The sequence below is a fragment of the Anarhichas minor genome, unplaced genomic scaffold, assembly GCF_050575085.1.
Source record: "Anarhichas minor isolate MPS153535 unplaced genomic scaffold, ASM5057508v1 ptg000011l, whole genome shotgun sequence".
NCBI lineage: Eukaryota > Metazoa > Chordata > Actinopteri > Perciformes > Anarhichadidae > Anarhichas > Anarhichas minor.
The window spans coordinates 12,055,121-12,075,641 of record NW_027466457.1 but is presented as its reverse complement, the minus strand read 5'-3'; the positions used below and the strand labels follow the sequence as shown (position 1 = coordinate 12,075,641).

General features: G+C 41.9%; 2 protein-coding genes across 3 annotated transcripts; one reads left to right on the top strand and one right to left on the bottom strand.

Moving 5' to 3' along the window:
* Nucleotides 1–2,235: 2,235 nt before the first annotated feature.
* LOC142948094 (aldo-keto reductase family 1 member D1-like) lies at nucleotides 2,236–5,968 on the bottom strand. 2 transcript variants are annotated; one of them, XM_076089976.1, is made up of 9 exons: nucleotides 5,876–5,968; nucleotides 5,483–5,650; nucleotides 5,278–5,394; nucleotides 4,601–4,678; nucleotides 3,651–3,773; nucleotides 3,251–3,360; nucleotides 2,674–2,839; nucleotides 2,467–2,549; nucleotides 2,236–2,278 (listed from the first exon to the last, which is right to left on the bottom strand). In XM_076089976.1, the coding sequence occupies exons 1-9, from the start codon at nucleotides 5,966–5,968 to the stop codon at nucleotides 2,236–2,238; spliced, it is 981 nt and encodes a 326-aa protein (XP_075946091.1). The 2 variants fall into 2 exon arrangements, with proteins under 2 accessions (XP_075946091.1, XP_075946092.1); XM_076089977.1 differs by lacking the exon at nucleotides 3,651–3,773.
* A 928-nt stretch (nucleotides 5,969–6,896) lies between these two features.
* Nucleotides 6,897–16,709, top strand: LOC142947918 (transcription intermediary factor 1-alpha-like). The gene is made up of 19 exons (XM_076089789.1): nucleotides 6,897–6,929; nucleotides 7,022–7,370; nucleotides 7,592–7,710; nucleotides 7,927–8,074; nucleotides 8,642–8,774; nucleotides 9,007–9,123; nucleotides 9,772–9,886; nucleotides 10,089–10,235; nucleotides 10,393–10,507; nucleotides 11,616–11,995; nucleotides 13,380–13,514; nucleotides 13,589–13,694; nucleotides 13,775–13,832; nucleotides 13,931–14,063; nucleotides 14,305–14,657; nucleotides 14,903–15,038; nucleotides 15,717–15,779; nucleotides 16,219–16,374; nucleotides 16,470–16,709. The coding sequence occupies exons 1-19, from the start codon at nucleotides 6,897–6,899 to the stop codon at nucleotides 16,707–16,709; spliced, it is 3,036 nt and encodes a 1,011-aa protein (XP_075945904.1).
* The last annotated feature ends 3,812 nt before the right edge of the window (nucleotides 16,710–20,521 follow it).

Genomic DNA, 20,521 nt, shown 5'->3' with positions numbered 1-20,521 from the left:
CCACTTTATTAATTTGACTTTAGGTATTAGATATATAATTGTATGATAGTGTTTGTTGATTTTGATAGTACTTGATTTGATCATTTATTGTTTTGATTTAATAAACTCTGTTATATTTTAAAGAGCAGTCGTCTGTGATTACTTGTGCATATGTGTGTAATAATAACTGGATGTAGTGGCCTGTGCTCGAACTTAAACCTTCACTTTCACTCTGAATGTGTAATAGTACTCAGACTATTGACATTATGAGTGAACGCTAATTATGAGACTTAGTTTTATTGTTTGGTTATTGGTCCCTGTTCGCAGGGTGGTGCCCCGTTGTTATTAATAATCATTAATAATTGTTACTGACATTAATATTTCTATTGATGTCAAGAATTTAGTTTCTTAGATGCTGATAAACCAAACACGCTCCTCTACGTTCCCAACAATGCCCGATGGATGGATGACCAGATTAATACTTTCCCCCACTTTTCGGTTTCTGTGAAATCAAATGATCATCTGTGCACATACAAATATTTACTTAAGCCTTTTTTTCAAGGGAGGCCTTGTGCAGTAAGGGGTATCCTTAAAACGTTTCCTAAATCACTGCTCATAGGAGACTTGTAATATGGATGCTTTTGAAGAGATCTGAACAGACATTAAGCCACTAATAACAAAAACCCACATTTGTAAAATGCTGCGGACGGCTTTCATTTTGTGGTTGTACATTTTTCTTTGACAGGCAGCCGAGGAGAAAACTGGCCATGACGGTTAAAGTAGGTAAGAGGTGTGTACACAAAGATTACACAGTGTGATCAAACTCATATACCCTCTCTGAACAAACCAGACTGAGAGAGCTCAGAGTTCACCAAAGCCTGACCGGATAGTTTTCAGCTGTTTTCTCGTCCATGTCATGTTTATAAAGGTGAATGTGGTCAGATATTTGGCTGGCAAACCTGAATTTCGTTTAACACACGAGTGGATCATATTATTCTCGCAAGCCAATCAAATCAGAAATCAGAACTTTATTGGGAGGAAGGGACTTGAAGAGACAGGCGCTAAAACTGGCCGTTTCAGTATGAGAAAAATATTGTGTTTTTGAATATTACTGCATGTAAACATGTTCTCTTGACCATGAAATAAACAAACTGTTTCCATCTTATGTCTCAGTAATTTCATTATTTTTTGTTTTTCTCTACATGCCTGCTTGTCGTGCTCACGTGTATGTGCAAATAAGTAAATTAACGGCATTTAACATTATTATTAACATGATAATTTCCGTTACTTTGGTCACTGTATTTTGAAAGTACTTACCGGAAGTGGTAGTGTAGTTCCTCACTCTGACCACTAGAGGGCAACATGAACACTCTTGAGTGTTGAGGGGGGAAGAGAGGAAGTAAAACAAAACGTGACACGTGAAGAGTGACCCCAAACAAATAAAACAGGAAACAGACTAAACATAAATGAGACATGTAAAAACACTACAAACAGAAAACCCCAAAAACACAGAAAACAAAAACCTACATAACTGATCAAATAAAAACAAAGACAGATAAACCAATAAAGGCCGCAAAAGATAATAATGCCAGACAGTGTTTACAAAATGTCTGGACATAGAGCCCGACTGTTACAATACACCTTTCCAGTTACAGCTAAGATGCTTAATTAACCTCATCTCCAAACAGCACAAGCAGAGCGGTTATTTTTTTGGGATCCGCCAAAACTCAAACCTTTATGTTCCTTTAAAATAACATTTTACATTTTTCATACCTGGTCTATATCTCTAACGCAGCTGATTTTTTTTAACCTAACCTCGAACAAACACTTTGGTCAACTTTGGTTGTTTTTAAGTTACGCTTACGTTGATCACGTGGCCATTAGTACCTGAATATCTGGATAACTATCCAAATGTATTTCTCTCCATGATGCATTTTGCCACATTCAATAAGAAGGGTTGTATTTTCAAGCCAAACTTTATTTATAGCAACAGTGGCATCAATTAATTTCAAAACAGTTGTTATGAACTCTCTTTGAATATTACACGAGCCTTCTGCGAGTCTCACATGAAACTCACATGCAACAACTGAACACATTTGTCATCATACATCTGAGCTGTGTGCTATCCTTAAAACCAGCCGTGTCTTTGTGCTTTTCACTTACTGTGAGCTAGAGCCCTCTAGTGTTGACTCTGAAAATGTACCAGTGTAAACTTCATTGATGAAATAATGATGATGAAAAAAGTCAGTGGAAACATTAATATTCATCATGAAATGGATACTCTGGATGGTCACTCCACCTGTGTTGAAACAACATATTTTTTAAAAATAATTTCTGAGCAGATGATGAGCTCTTATTTGAAAAAAGCAACACGACACAAATCATTATAATGCAAACTACAACCTACATATTTACATAAAAATCAAGTACAGTATTTTATTCAACTCACTTTTGATTATATATTTTCCTACCAAAGCGTATACTTACATCAGCAGCTCCACAAAGCGAATGTTTTTGTTCAGTGCCTCAATGGCTTTCATTTCTTCCCCGGTGAGTGAAAAATCAAATATCTGGAACAATATATGATTCGTTGTTATTAAAATGATTGAAATTGATTCATGAATACTGTACGAAAATAAAGATTTCAGCACGAAAGCATACACGCCATGATAAAAGGCGCTTTGGTTAACCCACCTGGAAGTTGTGTTTGATCCTCTCGGGGCTGAAGCTCTTGGGGATCACGGCGACTCCTCTCTGGACATTGAAGCGCAGAGCCACCTGGGCAGTACTCTTGTTGTACTTTTTACCAATAGATACAATCAGCTCGTCCTCCAGCAGGGGAGGACTTTTCACATTCACCCTAAACCAGAGACAGAAGAAAATACAAATGATGCCAGAATAGAGACTTTTTAGTGAGTTTATAAGTTTAGCATTGTTATCAAATATAAGGCTGACATCTTGCATATGTATTTTATATATATATATAATTTTGGCTATTGTCAAACGATAAGGATCTAGATTAGATTCGTTCCATGACAAAAGTAATGTCTCATTCCAAATTGAGTCTATTCCCTTAGCTGTTCAGTGTAGTTATTGCACATCAGTTTCCCTGCTTGCTCGTGACAAAGATTTTAGATTTGAATGTCACACGTGATGTCTCAAAAATGCTTGAGTTTTTTTCACCCGTCCATGACCACAATACCAGGGGGAGCAACACGTTCCAAAATACCGGCTGTCAGTGAAAAGTGTGTATCTCTTAAAACCTTCATACCAGGATGCGTCTCTGGAGGAGCCAATTGGGCAGTAGCCAACAATCACAATGTCATTGTGACGACAGTACTCCAGAAGCTTGGGTTGTGTGAAATATGGATGGCACTCAACCTGGAGGTAAGCAAGAAGAGAATGAATCATTTAAAAAAGAATACTGGACCAAAGTGCTCCGACTTTACATCAGCACCCTGTGCTATACTAAATCGAATTGGATTGGAATGGAGAGGAAAGATGCACTCCTTTAATACCATTAAAGCTAAACAAAAGATGAAAAAAGAGTTTCGTCAAAGTCTGTTGAATATCAGGCATATATAAGCAACCACTGATACAGCACCATCTACGGAAACTTGTTCCTATGTGGCATGTATCCAAGAAAACTCAAAGAGACATGTTGGGGTCACCTGGTTGGACACAGGTTTGTGTTTGAGGCCAGGTTTGCTCAGCAGCAGCTCCAGCTGTCTGCGATTGAAGTTGGAGACTCCCAGAGATTTAACCAGCCCTGCGTCTTTGCAAGCCTCCAAAGCCTGTTGAGAGGAAAAGATTTACATCCTCTCAAAGACTGATAGTGATTGTCTTTACAGACTCTGAGAGACTGGAGAAAGAAATACAAGGTGAAGAGGAAAAAACAGATGTCTCAATAGAGCTTGGCTGTTTATGACACTGTCCTTGATAGTTTCTGATGCTGCAGCAGAGAATATTCTGGGATCAACTTTCAAGTATAAAAGGAATATCATATGAGGTTTCCCCTGATTTATTATTTTTCTGTTAGCGCATGAGACATTCTCTAGAATGCACAGAGAAAATAGCATATCCTTTAAGTTGTAAAAGATGCTATTCTATGTTGCATACCGAAAGTAAATAACATCACACTCGCTTATTAGACACTTCTAGGTAAAGCTGATACAGTTCAATACAAGATATGTGGTTGATTTACTGCTATGAAGGCTATAATATATATATATATATATATATATATATATATATATATATGTATACATGTTGTTAAGACTATCTCTAACCAGTGACACAGTTTCAACTCTACTGCCATTTTTTCAGTTTCCAGTCACTCTTGTTGATGTAAAATTGATAGTATTGTGCAAAGTGTTTTTAATATTTTGTCCGTCCCCTCTAACATAAATACATGTTCACTTAGTCTGTAACAGTTTTTGGCATGCTTCATAAGTTATACTTATGTAAGAAAGCAAAAGTGAAACAAAAAAAGACTAAATACACTAAGTGAGAAAACAATATGACATGATACTGCATCCAGACATTAGAGACAACAAAGAGGAGAAGAGAAAAGTCTTGAAATAGCAGGACCATCTATTTTGATGAACTCGGTAGAACTCACCTCCCATGTTGCACAGAGGTCTGTGTGGTGGTAGATGTACTTTCCATCCTGGTCTTTTGGATAGAACTCATTTCCAGGCTGAAATGTAAGCACAATTCATTCATTTGCATGTAACACTTCAATGGTTTTGGCATGAGCTGTTCATGGTGATGCTAAAACTTGAATTTGCAGTTGGCTTTAATTCGACTATTTTGGATAATTCAACCTACATAATACAAATATCTGAGTGTGACTAAGACATGTATGCCAACTGTAAACACGGCCAAATGGTTCCAGTTACCCAATCTTAACCAAACATACCCTTGGCTGTCTAATCTTTTCTGAAACCTAAAACTAAAGCCACATTGCACATGTGTTATGCATTCATACATTTTAATAAAATTGTCTTGGTATCTTATCTAGTGTATATTTAATAATTTAACTAAAAATAAACATTAGATTGGGAAACAGTCATGTAGATGTGTTGTTTAGGTTTGTTTTTCCATACTCACTAACTGTTCTTTCTATAACAAATAGTTTCTATAACAAATCTTCTAACTTCAAACCACCCTGTTTGGGTAAATAATACCTTATCCAAAACCAGACACCACAAGTGTGACATACCTAAGGGCAATGTTCAGACACTCAATGACTGGTTGCTAAGTGAACTGCAATCTATTTGTGTGCTATTAAGAAACCTTGAAGGCCATGGGAAGCTCGACGATGTAGAGATCCACGTAGTCCAGTTTTAAGGATTTCAGTGTCCTCTCCAAGGCCGGCCGCACCAACTCTGGGGGATGAAAGGTATTCCAGAGCTGAGGAAGATCACACAGTACTAATTAGAAAACATTCAAATGAAAATTGAAATGTCCAAAACACCTGACATACGACAGAAGGTATCACCTTTCCGCAGTAAAAGATGTCCTCTCTTCGAACGGTTCCATCAGCAATCTTCTCTCTAATGGCTCGACCCACTTCGTGCTCGTTGAAATACACCAGTGCCCCATCAAAGTGCCTGTAACCCACATCTATGGCATGCTTGACACACTCCAGTGCTGTGCCTTTGGGTGTCTATCACAAATTCAGAGAAAATATTTTTGACCCGGTGTAGATTAAGTCATGCTGCAGTTTGTGCTCATATGCATTCCTGTTCAGATGATCAATCTACGTTACTATTTATCCAACCACTGCAAGCAATGAACGCAGGCACTCCTCCATTACGGAGAGTCCTCCTTCGCTCAACACGCCTATAGCTCACATGCAGATGTAGAAACACACAGACGATATTCTTCTTACCGTTTGAGGGTCCCCATAGGTGCCCAATCCCAGCAGTGGAATGTGGTTCCCGTCACTGAGAGGGATACTGTGGCTGTCTGCTGTCAGATTCATTGAAAAAGTGGATATACTGAAGTGGCCTCTCGCCTGCCTACTAGGTAATGTATCAGTGAACCTTGAACCCTGATGTTTCACTGAAGTTAGAGCGCATTGTCAACCTAAAGGAAGTCATGGCGTTTATTGTGGTCTGTTTATCCCCTTCTCAAAGTCTTATCTGGATATTATATTACTCTTAGTGTTACTATTGCTGTTATTGTTGTTATTATAGCAGTTTAAATATACATAATTTGAAGAAGTACCAAAATAATTTCATTTAATAGTTTTATGAGTAATAGATCAATCAGTTATTATAACAAACTGAGTGATGGTCACAATGGATGTGATAGTAAGGCATTATGGCATACACACACAAAAACAATCAATGGAAGTGTTGTGTGTTGATTTTTGCCAATACAGTGTCAATATGTAATAAATGGAATGTAAGTTGATTTTTTTGCAGTAAAATAGATGACCCAAGTTCAGGCATATAGCCTGATAAAAAAATCCAAATTTTAAAAAGAAAATGATGACACTACTAATTAACGGCCCTAAATGAATGGAAAGGTTAATGCATTCTTTTCTGAGCACATACTATTGTAGTACCGGTCCAATGAACTACAATCATGAGTATTCTTTGAAAAGCAAACAAACGTAAACTGGGAAGTAACGCAGTAACTTTCACAGTAACAAACACGTTGTCCTCCACCACTCACCTCCTCTTATATAGACGCGCGCAGTTTGACCCCACCCCTCTCGTGCCGCAACGAGCGCGTGCGGTGCAATTTGAGCAACATCTCGTCTCACAACATCTGCGACACGACACCCTCACGCGGAGGCATTGTTATCTCTCGTGCGACAGGTTTGTGCTCCCGTCGATAGGTTGTCGCTTCACTGAAAAGGTGACACGTATAAGAATTGTTGAGCGCTGTGTTGGAGAAAAAGGATGACCCGGAGGAGAGTGAGGAGGGACATGCAGGTGAGAGAAGATGCTCTTTTAGCACACGCATAGTGTGAAGGAGGGAAACGACTCTCGAGCCCCGTCTGCTCACGTGCGTGTGCATCTCGTAGACTACACATAGAGAGATATTTTTGCCTCGAGGGCTAAAAGTGCAGCAAATGGATGGACGCGTGGATAAACAGGAGACGGGGGATGTTGCTGCTGCTGCTGCTACTGCTGCTGCTTCCGTCGTCGTTGAGAACGAAGCTGAGAGCAAGCAGGCGCGAGAGGAAAAGTCCGGCGCCACCGGCCAACATCACATGGACACTTGCCCCGTTTGCCGCCTGAACTTTCACAGTCGAGAGCCCAAACTTCTGCCGTGTCTGCATTCTTTTTGCAAGAAATGTCTGCCTGCGCCCTCGAGGAATTTGGCCATGGCAGAGCCGCCAAGCTCCCAGGTTGACAGCGCGACCAAACCACGTGAGTCACTCTGTTTACAAACAATGGCCATGGATCGATTAAAGGGTCCTCCCCTTCCATGCAAGACAATATAAATAAAAGAAAATCACCGTGGCACGTAAAGGCTGGCGTGTTTAAGTGCATGCATTGTCTGTCATGTGTGAGTTATTTGATCAAAAAGCACAAAGTGGATTTCCAATTTTGCTGATTTACTCCAACGTGTGGATTCTGTGTGGTTCCAGTGAATGTGATGCGCTGTCCGGTGTGCAGGCAGGAGTGCATGGAGATAGATGTGATGGAGAACGTCTTTGTGAAGGACTCAGCTGAGGCTCCCAGCAGCACAGTGGAGAGGACAGTCCAGGTCGGTGACAAAAAGCATTACCATGCGGGGGCAGCCTTGCATGCTGATGATCATGATAAGCGTTGTCCTGTGCCCTGAGGGTTGGAACGGGGACAATATAGGTGCAACACAATGGTTCTTGGATATGTCTTTTGTCCACTCTGACATCATGTTTGCAGATTATATCTCATCCAATTTGCTTGATCAAACGAGCTTGTTTGTCTCATCTGCCTGTAGCTCTGCATGACCTGTGATGACAACACCGAAGCGGCCGGGTTTTGCGTGGACTGCGTTGAGTACCTCTGTGCCACCTGTGTGGAGGCCCACCAGAGAGTCAAATTTACCAAAGACCACAGCATCAGACAGAAGGCAGAAGTCCCGCGCGGTATTCTAACCAGTGACCTCGTCTCTATCTTTTTTTATCCTGTGAAAGACTTTGTGGTGTTTCCATGACAAAGGGAAGATCTATTGTGTTGCTCTGGGTTTAGTGTAGCGCTTGTAATAGATTTCAGGGCTAACTGCATCACAATCAAATGTCCTTTCCGACAATACGTTTACCATGACTAAGCATTCAGTGTGTTAAAAATACACACTTGGCACTTTTGAAGTTTTGGCACTTGGTTTTACTGCAATATTCCACATTCTTACACTTTTTTGCTAGTATTGTTTTAAAGAACGTATTATTAATGGTCCAATTGATAAATATACATTTACATAGAAATCTCTCATCTTGCCCAGTTTTAATGCCATTTTGTGGTACTGTGAGCAAATTCAACCTATTCACTCAGCTAAATAATGGAACACGTTGCTCATGAATTTCAGCAGAATCCTAATTCAATGAAACCATTTAGAGTTGTACTTTGAAAAGAAGTAAAAGCCAAAAGTCTTATTGTCAATGTCTTCAAATGTTAGTCCAGTTACCCAGAGTGATGAACCTTCTGTTGTTTCCCAGAGGTCCACGGTGTGTCGGCTCAGAGGCCGGTGTTGTGTGACATCCACAAACAAGAGCCGCTGAAGCTGTTCTGTGAGACCTGTGACCTGCTAACCTGCCGCGACTGCCAACTAGTAAAGCACAAGGACCACAAGTACAGTCACAAGCTTCAATATTACTTCGTATATTTATCTCATATGACGGTTCATACACCTGTGGATGCATTTCAGTTTGGTTTGACACATTTAAAACAAATATTTGTATTGTGCACTCTGCAGGAGTGTCCCTGAACCCATTAGCTTTAGGAGTCCTGCTGCACATCCCATCATCGATGTCATATATATATATATATTGCATCCGCTGACTCAGTGTTCTCTTTGGAGCAGTTACCAGTTCCTTGAAGATGCTTATAAAAGCCACAAGCAGCACATGGAGAGCATGACCCATCAGCTGCAGGAGAAAAAGAAACAGATTGAAGAGGTGTCAAACTCCATAAACAAAGGGTACGTACTTCCACATACCACAAGACTACACATGCCCAGTATGCAAAGTATTATGTAAACGCTTCTCAACGTTTTTTTGAACTGTTTAGAAAGAAGCCATTTTCCACGTGACGTTTAGCTCTCATGATGGTTGTTGTTCTTCAGCCTGGACTCTTGTTTCCCATGTTTATGTGTCTATGTGACTCATGGGGGCATCAATTTTCTAGAAGTGGTGCAGTTTTGAGGGAAAGCGCTGTGACCCGCAGCCGCTAACCGAGCTGCGAGGGCAGATGCACAGCGTCAATGCAAGTGCCAGGTTCAGATGGTTATTATAAGTGTCTGAAAGAAAACATTACGGGAAAGACCCTGCGGAGAAATAAAACCTTTTTTCTTGACCTTTCGCCTGATCCAGTCTGTTTGTTATTGTGTGCAGTGTGCTCGCTCAATACTGGAACAATTTCAGAAACAGTTGTCCCTATTAGTTAGTTGACAGAACAAAATGGGAAAATAGTTTCCAGGTGGAAAAAATACCAAAGTGACCCTAAAAGCATGCATGCTAAGTAATAATGAGAAGGCTCTAAAATGTGTTTTGAATTTTGTGCCGGTTGATTTTGGACATGTGATGTCAAGTTTGAATACTTACTGATAGTTTCAATGTCTGCTTTTCAGACTTCTTCAGGTTGATCAGAGCCGCACGTCAGTTCATAATGAAATACAGAAATCCATCTGCAGTTTGATTCTGGAGATCAACAAGAAGGGCAAGATGCTAGTTCATCAACTTGAGGTACGACAAAGGCTTTTGAATTCATAACAAATATAACACAACGGTGTTGTTTGTCAGCGGCCTGCTGCTGATCTCTAGATTGCTGTGTGGTTTCCAGAAGAACATTACCTGCGTGCAAGCTCAGTTGACTGCCCCCCCCCCCCCCCCCCCCCTCGCGGTGCTGTTTGAACAGCGCAGATGCTCACTAATTCATGTTTTTCAGGCCGTAACAAAGGATCACGAGAGTGTCCTGCGAAAACAACAGGAGGACATCGGCTATCTATCCAGACACCTGGACCACGTCATCACCTTCACCAAATGGGCCACCGCCAGGAATGGAGGCACGGCCCTCTTGTACTGTAAACGTTTGGTGAGGCTCGTCCCACCATAAAGACTCCGCTCAGCTCCGAAGGCCGGTTTGGAGGCTTGGTCTATCTTGTGCCGCGATGAAGTGGGAACCTGGGGGCCTTTCGTAACACACAAGTGTCCTCCTCTGAAAATTATTAATCACATCCCTTCTGTTGCAGATCCTGTTTCAGATTGGAAACCTCCTGCGGGCAAAGTGTAGTACCTCGTTTATACCACAGAGCAGTGTGCGCTTCCAGAGTCGATCCTCTTACTGGGCCTCCAATGTGGATCTGGGTAAGACATTAACGAATGTGTCTGTCATAGAAACTAATCAGGAACCCTGAGATTATTTCAGTCTCCACACTGTTTTTATTTCTCTTTTTTTTTTTCTGATTTGTCTTTAATTCTTACCAAAATGTTTCTGTAGTTTATTACTGCCTCATTTTCAGAATGTTGCCACAAGATAAAGGCCAGACTGCAATCCACGAATTCACAAATGTTCAATTTGATGGAGTTATTTGGCAACCATGACAACAAAGGTAGTGGCAGACAATGTTAATGTGGCAAACGTTGCAGAAACTGCATAAAGCTAGAGTCACATGCCCTATGTCATGATTATCTGTCCCTCGAAGGTCTCCTGTTTCACTTCAAAACTCAACGTTTCAATTGTTATACTCTCTGGACAATATCAAAATGGAACAGTGAACAGTTTTTCCACCGCAAACCAGCCCCCTTTTATATTTCACTGCTTGCCAAAAATCCCTTCTTTGTTGTCGCTTGCATACAGGGTATGGGGGGGGGGGGGCTTGTCATCTCTTCATGCAAATCACAGCACTTACCAGAGGTTTGTTGGTTCCCTTTAGTGGTTTGGATGAAGGATGCTGAATCAGGGAGAGTGTGCTTAAAGATTCACAGGGTTCAGAGCTTACTGAGATATTTTGTTCCAAGAGTCAGCCAACAGAAAAGTAACAGCAAACATTTTGACTGGCAATTCATTGTTTAAGTCAGATTTTGGTTTTATCAAGCGTAAATCACACCACTCTCTGGGTCCAGCCTCTTCATTGTGAGGAATTGTTTTTATTTGTTTTATGTCATTCTAAAGTTAATATTGTTGGGTTTTGGAATGTCAAAACAAGCCATTGGAAAACATCACATTGGGCTCTGAATTTCATTGTAAAAATGAATCTAAAACACTTTCCACAGATACAAGTTATTAGTTACAAACCTCCTTGACATGTTTTTCCACCTTAATAACCTCCAACAAGTTCTGCAAACTTTCTACCACATTGCTGCCCAAACTTTCTCTATCCCACAGTTCTCTGCAGAAGTTCTGTCTATATTGTGTATTTTTTCGTCCCTACTTGTTATGCTCATCCTGTCTCTGTGTGTATACTCCCCTCAGGCTCTTTAGTGGTAGAGAGTGTACCGGGCCATCAGCTGGGTGGTTTTCAGGGCATCCCACATCAGCTCTCCCACCCCGGCCACGGCCCCTCAGGCTCACCCCACAGCTTTGCCCTGGGAGCGCCCCATAACACTCTGGCTCAGCTTCAGATGCAGGTGGACAAGCTGAACCCGCAGGCCAACTGGCAGCCCCAACCACCTCCTCCGCCCTGGACGTGGTACCAGAGTGTCCGACTGCAGCGAACCGTCCCGGGGGCCCTGCAAGGAGGAGGCTCTCCCTCCCAGAGCGTGCTTCCCCAGCCAGGTCGCAGGTTCATGGCACCTCCTCCCAACCACGTCGGCCCAACTAGCAGCCTACCGTGCCCTGGGTTTGCGCCACAGGTTAGCGCACGTTGCTGCGTGTGAGTGTGTCCGTTTGACAGACAAGCCCTCTTAACGAGCACCGACAGTGGACGACATTGTCCTAAATAGAGCTGACAGCCTTCACAACCCAGGCAATTTGTGTCTTTCCTTGTCAAGATGGATTGTAATCTTGGACGAGTTTATGACTCAAAATGATAAAATAAAACAGCTCAATCCGCAGTGCAACAGCGGCCAGCATGTGACAGAGAGCGGACCCAAGATTCCATAAGAGAGGGTTGATAATATCTCGTCATCCAAGTTGTTTAGTCTAGTCCGCAGGGTGTTTTGGTTCCAGCGCTGAGCTATAGGCTCATTCACAGGACAATACTTGGTGTGTGAAGTGCACACTTAAGTTGTGTCGTACTGACGTGCACAAGCTGTTACAGCTGCATAATGAAATGATCTCCGTAGGAAAGAAATATGTGTTTTTGCATGTTTTACTAGAAATCAGCTCCACTTCATGACTTATTTTTTAAAGCAGGTTGTGGTCAGGCTCCAGTAGGTCTAAAGATTGTTTTTTCTCTATACGTCACTAAAGTATAATCAACTTAAAGAGATTGAAGGATAATTGAAAAGTCCATAACTTTCAGTATACAGTATGTCTGCTTTTATTTTTGTTAAATTGAAACTGAGTGCAGATCCATTCGAGATAATTACCTCCTAGCGTGATGAGGCATGATGAGGCAAGTCGATTGTTGCGAAAGAAATTAAAACTGATGGCTTACTGGAAGGTTTGCAAAAACAGTGAAGTGGTTAGTATTAAAGCCTCTCAACTGCTGGTGTCAAATCTCAAAATACATGACTTAAACAAAGCTTAACACACAATAACTCAGCGTGTGTGCGGATTGTATAAACATGTAATGTTACAAAAGCTGTTCTGACTTCAGCAAAAATAATTGGGGTTAATTCAGGACCCCATCACTCATAGTAATTGAAAACAAATAGGTGTTCAGGGCCTTTACATTAAGTATATGTGATTTGAAGTGGTGTGTTATTGTAGTGTAGCGTTATGCGTTAAAACATTACAAATGTTGGTATTTATGTGTATCTGAACTAAGCCAAATGTCATACATGCAGGAATCTTGTAGAGAAACATTATTAACTGAACCTGCAGGTTTATAGTTAAAATAGACCAAAAAAAATAACATCTCAGGCAGATCAGCCTGGAGCTTCTGGGTGTTTTGTTTATGGGATTCGTCTTCTGTGTTTCTTTGTTGCCATCGGGCGTCGACCAACGACAGGGTAATGAAAGCGCACTGTTTCATGCTCCCCTCCATCATCACGTTTACAGACGCTGACAGGAATGCAGGATGAGAATGATTGCAGCATTTCTATCCATCTTCCTTCTTTCTCCGTCTCGTAGCCTCTGAGGGGGATGGGCAGCAGCTCCAGCTACCAACCCAAAGCTGTGGACGTGTTTTCCTCTCCACCTCTGTACACCCATGTAGCACCACTGCCCATCAATGGTGGCGTCAGTTCGCCTCAATCACGACAGACGGCAAGTGACTCCATCCACTAATGTAAACTATGTTGATATACATTGTAGTAAACAACATGCAATGCTGTGTTTAGATTGAGCCCACATATCTGAACGGGAGGAATGATCCAGGTGGTCCGGTGTATGTGCTGAACCCAAACTATCCCCACAGCCTGCCACCTGCTCTGCTACACAGAAATGGTATGTCTGCACCGTCAGTGTCGAACCGTATGCATTGCTGTATTCTCGATAAAGGAAAACAGATTTTTATTTCTCTCAAGTGCAAGGACAGCAGAATTCTCTAGGGTACGCTGCTGTATCCCAGGAGGAGAAACCGGGGTAAGGAGACAGCTGCATGCGCCCTAATTCCTTTTGGGCCACCGGTCTGTCTGGTGAATTTCGATTTCACTCTAATTGGTTCATGCTCTGCTCCCAAGGACTGTTACCTGGAAACCTCCAGAAACACAGCCGGCCAGTGGAGCAGTGGGCTCGGCCGTCAAGAAAAGACGGAGAGCGTCACCAGGGCCCATCATTGTCATCAAAGATGAGCCAGATGACGACAGTAGCTACGTAAGGAGACAATAGATCTTTATTACAGTCCAATGACTATTCCATATATACTCTATATTAGACATTTATCCAAAGCGGTCTACTGTAGCAAGACTAACACAGAGTATGAATTTAAAGGAAAATCGTGGTTTATTACAACTAGGCCATCATTTCTGCGTAACAAGAAATTGGTTACCTTAGCACTGTGCTCACCATACACCTCATACAGAGCTGTTTTTTCCTCCCTGTTTGTGGATTCCAGGTACAAGCCAACCAAAGAGCCAGCCTCCCCGACAGCACGGGTGACCGACCCCAAATCAGTGTCCAGGGTGAGGGGAACAAAGTCCAGACTCCTCTTCAAAGCACGGATGACAAACCCCACAGCCATTCACAGCCTCCGAGCAGCCCACGGGACCAGAGTGGGACTAAAGCTCCGGATCCCATCTGCTCACTGTGGGGGGGGCAGCAGGTAGACCAGCACCGCGCTCCGCTAGACGACCCTAACGAAGGCCTGTGTGCTGCGTGTCAGACTGCGGGGGAGCTGCTGTGCTGCGAGAAGTGTCCCAAGGCTTTTCACCTTTCGTGCCATGTTCCAACTCTCCTCAAATCTCCCAGGCAAGTGCTGACAGGGCGAATTAATTCATTTATGCTCTCAGATGAAAACCCCATAACTCATGTTTCTTTTAGATTTTTCCTGTTTATGCTTATTATTATGGTCCCCTGTGGAATAAAAACCCCTTCCGCTGTTAAGAATGAGGCAAGACAAGTTGTTGTCACATCTTGGTGTGAGCATGCTTTATGCACTTGTGTGTTGCTGTTTACTGGCTTTTGTATTGAGTCTCTGCACTGTGTCTTTTCAGTGGCGGATGGTTTTGCTCTCTCTGCCGCGACCTGTTAGTGCCTGAGATGGAGTATGACTGCGAAAGCAAAGCTGAAGCCAAAACAGTAAAGAAGGAGCCAGATTCTGAAGGAGGATTTCCCCCTGTGGACAAACGAGTCAGTACTCTTTTTTTTCTGTTTACAATGATGACAGTAATTTCGGTTACAATAAAGATGATAGAATTATAGTAATTATAAGGAGAATATTTTGGATATCTGCAGCAAACAGTCATATTTCCAAAAATATGGCTAAATGCTCAGATTGTGTCTCTATCCTCACTTTGCTAGGTGCATATGATAGTGTGCACATGTTACAGCGCCCTCCTGCTGCTCCTTCATTGGACAGACTGACTCAGAATCCTAGCTCACTCATTGGCTAGCCTGACTAAGTAACTCACATCTTTCGTGAATATGAACACCAGGCACAAGACCTCCAGTTGTCGTGACCAGGACCAGGAAGCGATCGCTCCAGAGAACACAAAGTATTTTAGGCGACACGTAGCATTTGGATATACACGAAATACGTGGTTTTACTGTTGGAAACCATTGGAAGCCACTGAAATAAAGCTAACCACAGCTTTAATAAATCAACCTAAATAAATGTTTGCCAAGCCACCATATTGTGTTCACTATTGTCCTGCATCTATATTATGTACTACAACAATAACATTTAATGAGTTGCCAATTGTCTCAGGTTCAAAATTATTAAGTAAGCAGATGCGACAGACCAGAGATTGGAGCATTTGTTTGTCACTTGACTTGTATTAAGTCCTTTGTCTTTTTCTACCGCTGCAGAAGTGTGAGAAGCTGTTGCTGCACTTGTTTTGCAGCGAGCTGAGTTCAGCCTTCCCGCGGCCTGTATCCCCCTCGGTGAGTCTGGAAGCTTGGCTGACAGCAGGGCGAAAAGTTCACAGGATTAATGTCACATGGAGTTTCTGTAACTGTTATTTTAATGATGTGTAATATGCAGTATTTATCACTAAATACAGAGACATTATGCAACTTTAATCAGGTATTATAAATATAGAGGGATTTGTCTTGCTGTCAGAGCTTGTAGTGTTTGTATTTGCACAGTGGATGGGCATGGATGAACATTAACAATGATGGACTATAATCGACAATAAGTGCGTACAGTACAACACTATATTTGTGTGCAGTACTTACCTACAGCGTGCATTTTGGCTTGAAATATATCTGCTTATTAAAAACCCTCACGTAACAAAATATATCACGGTTTTACTTCACCTTCCCGTAGAATTTGATCGTTTTATTATCTCTCCCTTTCTAAATACTGTAGGTATGTGCTAATCACAGGCTGGCTATAAAGGGACCAATCAATCTTTCCGCTGTGAAAAAACGACTGGAAGCGAAGCAGAGTGTGTGCTACCAAAGCCCTGCAGAGTTTGTATCAGACGTCAGGCTCGTCTTTGGGAACTGTGCAGCGCTCAGAGAGGTACTGTACAAAGATTTGCAAAAAGCAATTTTTTTTCAGTATGCAGCTCTTGACACTTGGTAATAAAATATTGTTTCCCTCATCTCTGCTTACAGGTTGACACGGAGGTCACCACGGCAGGCGGGACGCTTAAAGAGCTGTTTGAAGAGCAGCTGGGGATCATGTTCCCTGACCTGACCTCTCCAGAAATCAAACTGGAGATGATTCCTACTGCCCCCTTTGACTCTCAACTCTTGTCTCTTGACAACATATTCCAGCATTCAAAGCGCCAGCGCACATGTTCAGACTCCCAGGATGCACCGAGCCGTCCCGGTGGAGAGGAGGGAGTAGTGTGAAAGCACAAGTCTTCTTAATCGTTTGGATATTTGACACTGCCAGCACCAGCTAATATGTGGCGAAAATGTATTATACACAATCACCAGGTCACCAAAAAATGTGTTGTATGTTTACTGATTAAATTAAATTGCAAGCAAACAACTATGATACAGGGCGACACATTATTTTCTGGACTAAGCATGCATTACAACTGCTGCATTTACTCTGAATCTGAAGACATCTTGGATTAAAGCTTGGAGATTAAGACTGAGTGTCATGCAAGAATTTAGATGTTCACGGGGTAAAGCTGACCGGCTTTTATGATTACTATAATCGATTCGAGTTATTCATTTGCTCTCCCCCAAATGACAGCTGTGCTCACAGTAGATTCATTGACACATGGCTAATCGATGGTGTGGTCAGGTCCGGTGTGTTTTTCCTGTTTAGCTCTCTATGTATACGTATGAAAGTGATCGGGAAGGATGTGAATCTTCAGCTTTGATGTTTGTGGTCTGTGTTCTGTGGAATAAGATACGGTTACGGTCCCCTGGAGGCCAGTAAAGTGAAGACATCAAAGGAATCGAAGCTGTTTGATAAAACCCAAGACAGTTCAAGATGTTACATTGTCACACATCATTAAACAGTATTTCTGCTTGGTCGGGTTACATGTTAATGTTATGTTTGATTTTATTTGTCTATCTACAATTTATTTATTTAATAATTATTTATTTATGTTTGTTATTATATTTTATTGTTAAGAGCTACGACCAGTTTGAATGTTACGTGAGACTGTCTCTACTTGTTCTGAGCTCGTTTTTAGTTCAGTAATATCTCTTCCACACACTCACTATTGTGAACAGTTTTCCTATAACCTCCCAGAGCCAGAACATTTAGCCATAAACCTACTTGCATACAAGTCAACTTGCAGGTGTTTACAGGGTACAATAAAACATGATCGCCTACGTCTGAGTAATGATTCTGTGTAAAGACGAATGCCATAAACCCCCTTCACCCTATAAACGCATGTTAATGCAGTCTATTAATGTCCTGCTTGAAAAGGAGAAATGCATTATTTCCCTCGTTACAACTTCGACGTTGTTCAGCAAAGCCCCTTTCTCCTTTAAGAAGCATCCACAGTCGTGTTGACTAACAGTGAACAGGTCCTCCGGGGCCCCACAGGGCAGGCCTCTGACTGCCCGGCTGTGTTAGTGGCCCTCTGCTGAGTGACACAGACGTGGCAGGACACCCTTTGTTCAGCTTCAAAGGAACTGTACTCCACCTGCCCACAACAGGATTAACACTGTTTGAATGCGACCTCGGCCACTCCAATTTCCTCCACCTATGAATTCGGAGGTCAGCTCACGCTGCTGTTTCTTGTTAAAGCCCAAATGTAGAATGGAGGTGGAGAGGAGGGCTGGTAGTTTCTGGAAGTCTAGCAGGCGTGAGAAGTTGCCCTCAGATGTTGACTGTGCTTTAGCCCGGCACTGGTCTGGCTCTCATTTTGGGCATTCTTCATTTGTTATATGGCCTCTAAAGGCCTATTATCAATTGTCTACATTGCACTAAGGCAAAGATAAGATTAAGGACAGCAGTAAAGGGGTGCTCTGTGTTGTTGTAGTAACTGTAGCATCACAGAGGGGGGGGGGGGGTTGCCACATCCTTGACTGATAAACATCCGCAGGAACTATATCTGTGCTGCTGTAGCAACAGTCTACTTTAAACCGAGAGGTCCTCAGTTTAAATATGTTTCCAGGACCATACAATGTTTTTGCATATTTAACTTAATTTCTTATCATCACTTTTCTGCTGCAGCGTTTGATTTGTGAACAGTGTTTTTCCTACCTTCATTCATTTTGCTAAGATAACATGGATTTGCAGAAAGCCTGCTAATCCATTACAGTACACACCATGTCTGCTTTTTGTGGTTGAATCGATGTCCTGTTGTGGGACTGTGATTGATTAAAAAACATATACGTTTTGCTTAACTGTGCAACTGTAACATTAAAGACAAAAATATAAAAGCTGTTGTTCACTGTGATGGATTACCTCCTCAAGCAAGTTCTCTGCAAGCTCACTTTCACACCATGGTGGGATGTTTTTCATGAAGGTTTTATTGGGGAAAAATGAACCCTGGATTCCAATATTGCAAAAGGGCCGTTGTATTTTCTAAATAAGGAAGATAAATAACATAAAAGTTGAGCTTAAATCTCCACTTCAATAACCTAAACCAGCTCCGCAATACTTGATAGTGAAATCAGTGTTGACACGCTGCCAGAACAAATGACATTCATGAATGTTTATTATGCATCCAAAGCACTCAAAACACTGCTGTGGTCTATTGAAATGTAGATTGTTAACAGAGTACAATTACCAAGAGGAAATGTAGACCGTGTTGGACTGAAGAGCACAGAGACTGAGACACGACTTGTACACTTAAACAGTGCACTTTCCAATATACTGTATGTATCTGCCATATGCAGTACTTGTGGGCTATGCATGTGGTGTCCTGCTATCAAGTTTTTGGTGATGTTTCTAAACTGGCTACACTGGTGGTGGAGACATGTGGCTCTGATTAGAAGATCATTTAACCTCTCTCTGTCACCATGCCCAGAGTCAGTAGACTGATTGAATTCGCAGAGGGCTTTAGTTGGTACAAAAATGTTTATAATGCAGTCTAGCAATTATTTCTCCGCTCCTTGCCAATTCTGGTAGACTTGTGTGTGTGTGTGTGTGTGTGTGTGTGTGTGTGTGTGTGTGTGTGTGTGTGTGTGGCTTGTTTATACCCAGCTCCTCACAGTTCATGATCACTTTGGCTGGTGGTGTGGCCACATCTGTGGCGCAGTTACAAAAGCTTTAATTCATTAAATTTGAGAGGAAACTGCCTCATTTTCTTTGGTGCAGCTGTGAACTTTAGTAACTGCAGGGAAAATAGGCTCAGAACTATAGGCCTACAGGTACATTTAATAATACTACTTTGCAGAGACAGTATCAAAGGATATGCAACGGCACAGAGCCAGTTTCCAATTTGATCTATCATCTTCCTTAAGGTGCAGCAATGGTAGTAACAATATTTATTTTTTTCATTCCCCCTATTTCCTCTAACTGAGATATCCAAAAGGTTTCAAGGCTGATAGTCTGGACACAGCCACAAGACATTTTCGAAATATCCCAAAACCGGCTCCAGATGTTGAGTAATCAGTACAGTCATTAGTCACAAACAGAAAAAGTCTACTTTGCCGTTGATGGGAAGACAATTTCCATGTGTGCGTGCATGCCTTACAGCACAGTAGCCTGAAGTCACTTGCAATTCCTCCTGAAGGCAATAAAAAAGTTTCACCCCAGCCCACATCTCCCTAGGTACTACTTCAGGTCTTATACTTTCCAATGTGCATAAATGTGTCAGTTATATAAAACATTTTAGAAGGAAATGCCTTTTCCTGTCAGGATATAGTTATAAATTACAGTATAAACTCACTTCTGAGTTTTATTACCAATCTGTGAGTCCCAATAGTCAAATCATACTTTTAATTGTAATAAAATGAGCTCACGGTTGATGGCTTTATGTTGGAGTTTGTACAGGAAGAAAAAACAAAAAAAAACAAAGTATTTGATTAGCAATAAGTCGCAGTCTGCCCGCCCCTCGCAGTGTCATAATTGAACGCTCATTCCTCCAGTCACGCTGCAACTGCGACTCACTCAGCTCCATCACATCCACTCCTTCACCGCGGAGAAAGTCTTCCTTCTTCAAAAGGAGCACTGCTGTTTATTTACGCATCCGGCAGAATAACCAAGCGTCAAAGCTCTCGGACTCTTTTTTCTCTCTCTCCTCTCC

What these genes read in the sequence shown, in the direction of transcription:
- LOC142948094 (XM_076089976.1), bottom strand. Translation starts at nt 5,968, where the DNA reads ATGAATCTGACAGCAGACAGCCACAGTATCCCTCTCAGTGACGGGAAC. An exon ending in ACAAACCTGTGTCCAACCAG is followed by an intron (nt 3,361 to 3,650) that starts GTGACCCCAACA and finishes GCTTACCTCCAG; the next exon opens with GTTGAGTGCCATCCATATTT. An exon ending in TCCTCCAGAGACGCATCCTG is followed by an intron (nt 2,840 to 3,250) that starts GTATGAAGGTTT and finishes TCTCTGGTTTAG; the next exon opens with GGTGAATGTGAAAAGTCCTC.
- LOC142947918 (XM_076089789.1), top strand. Translation starts at nt 6,897, where the DNA reads ATGACCCGGAGGAGAGTGAGGAGGGACATGCAG. An exon ending in CAGTGGAGAGGACAGTCCAG is followed by an intron (nt 7,711 to 7,926) that starts GTCGGTGACAAA and finishes ATCTGCCTGTAG; the next exon opens with CTCTGCATGACCTGTGATGA. An exon ending in TGCTCTGCTACACAGAAATG is followed by an intron (nt 13,695 to 13,774) that starts GTATGTCTGCAC and finishes ATTTCTCTCAAG; the next exon opens with TGCAAGGACAGCAGAATTCT.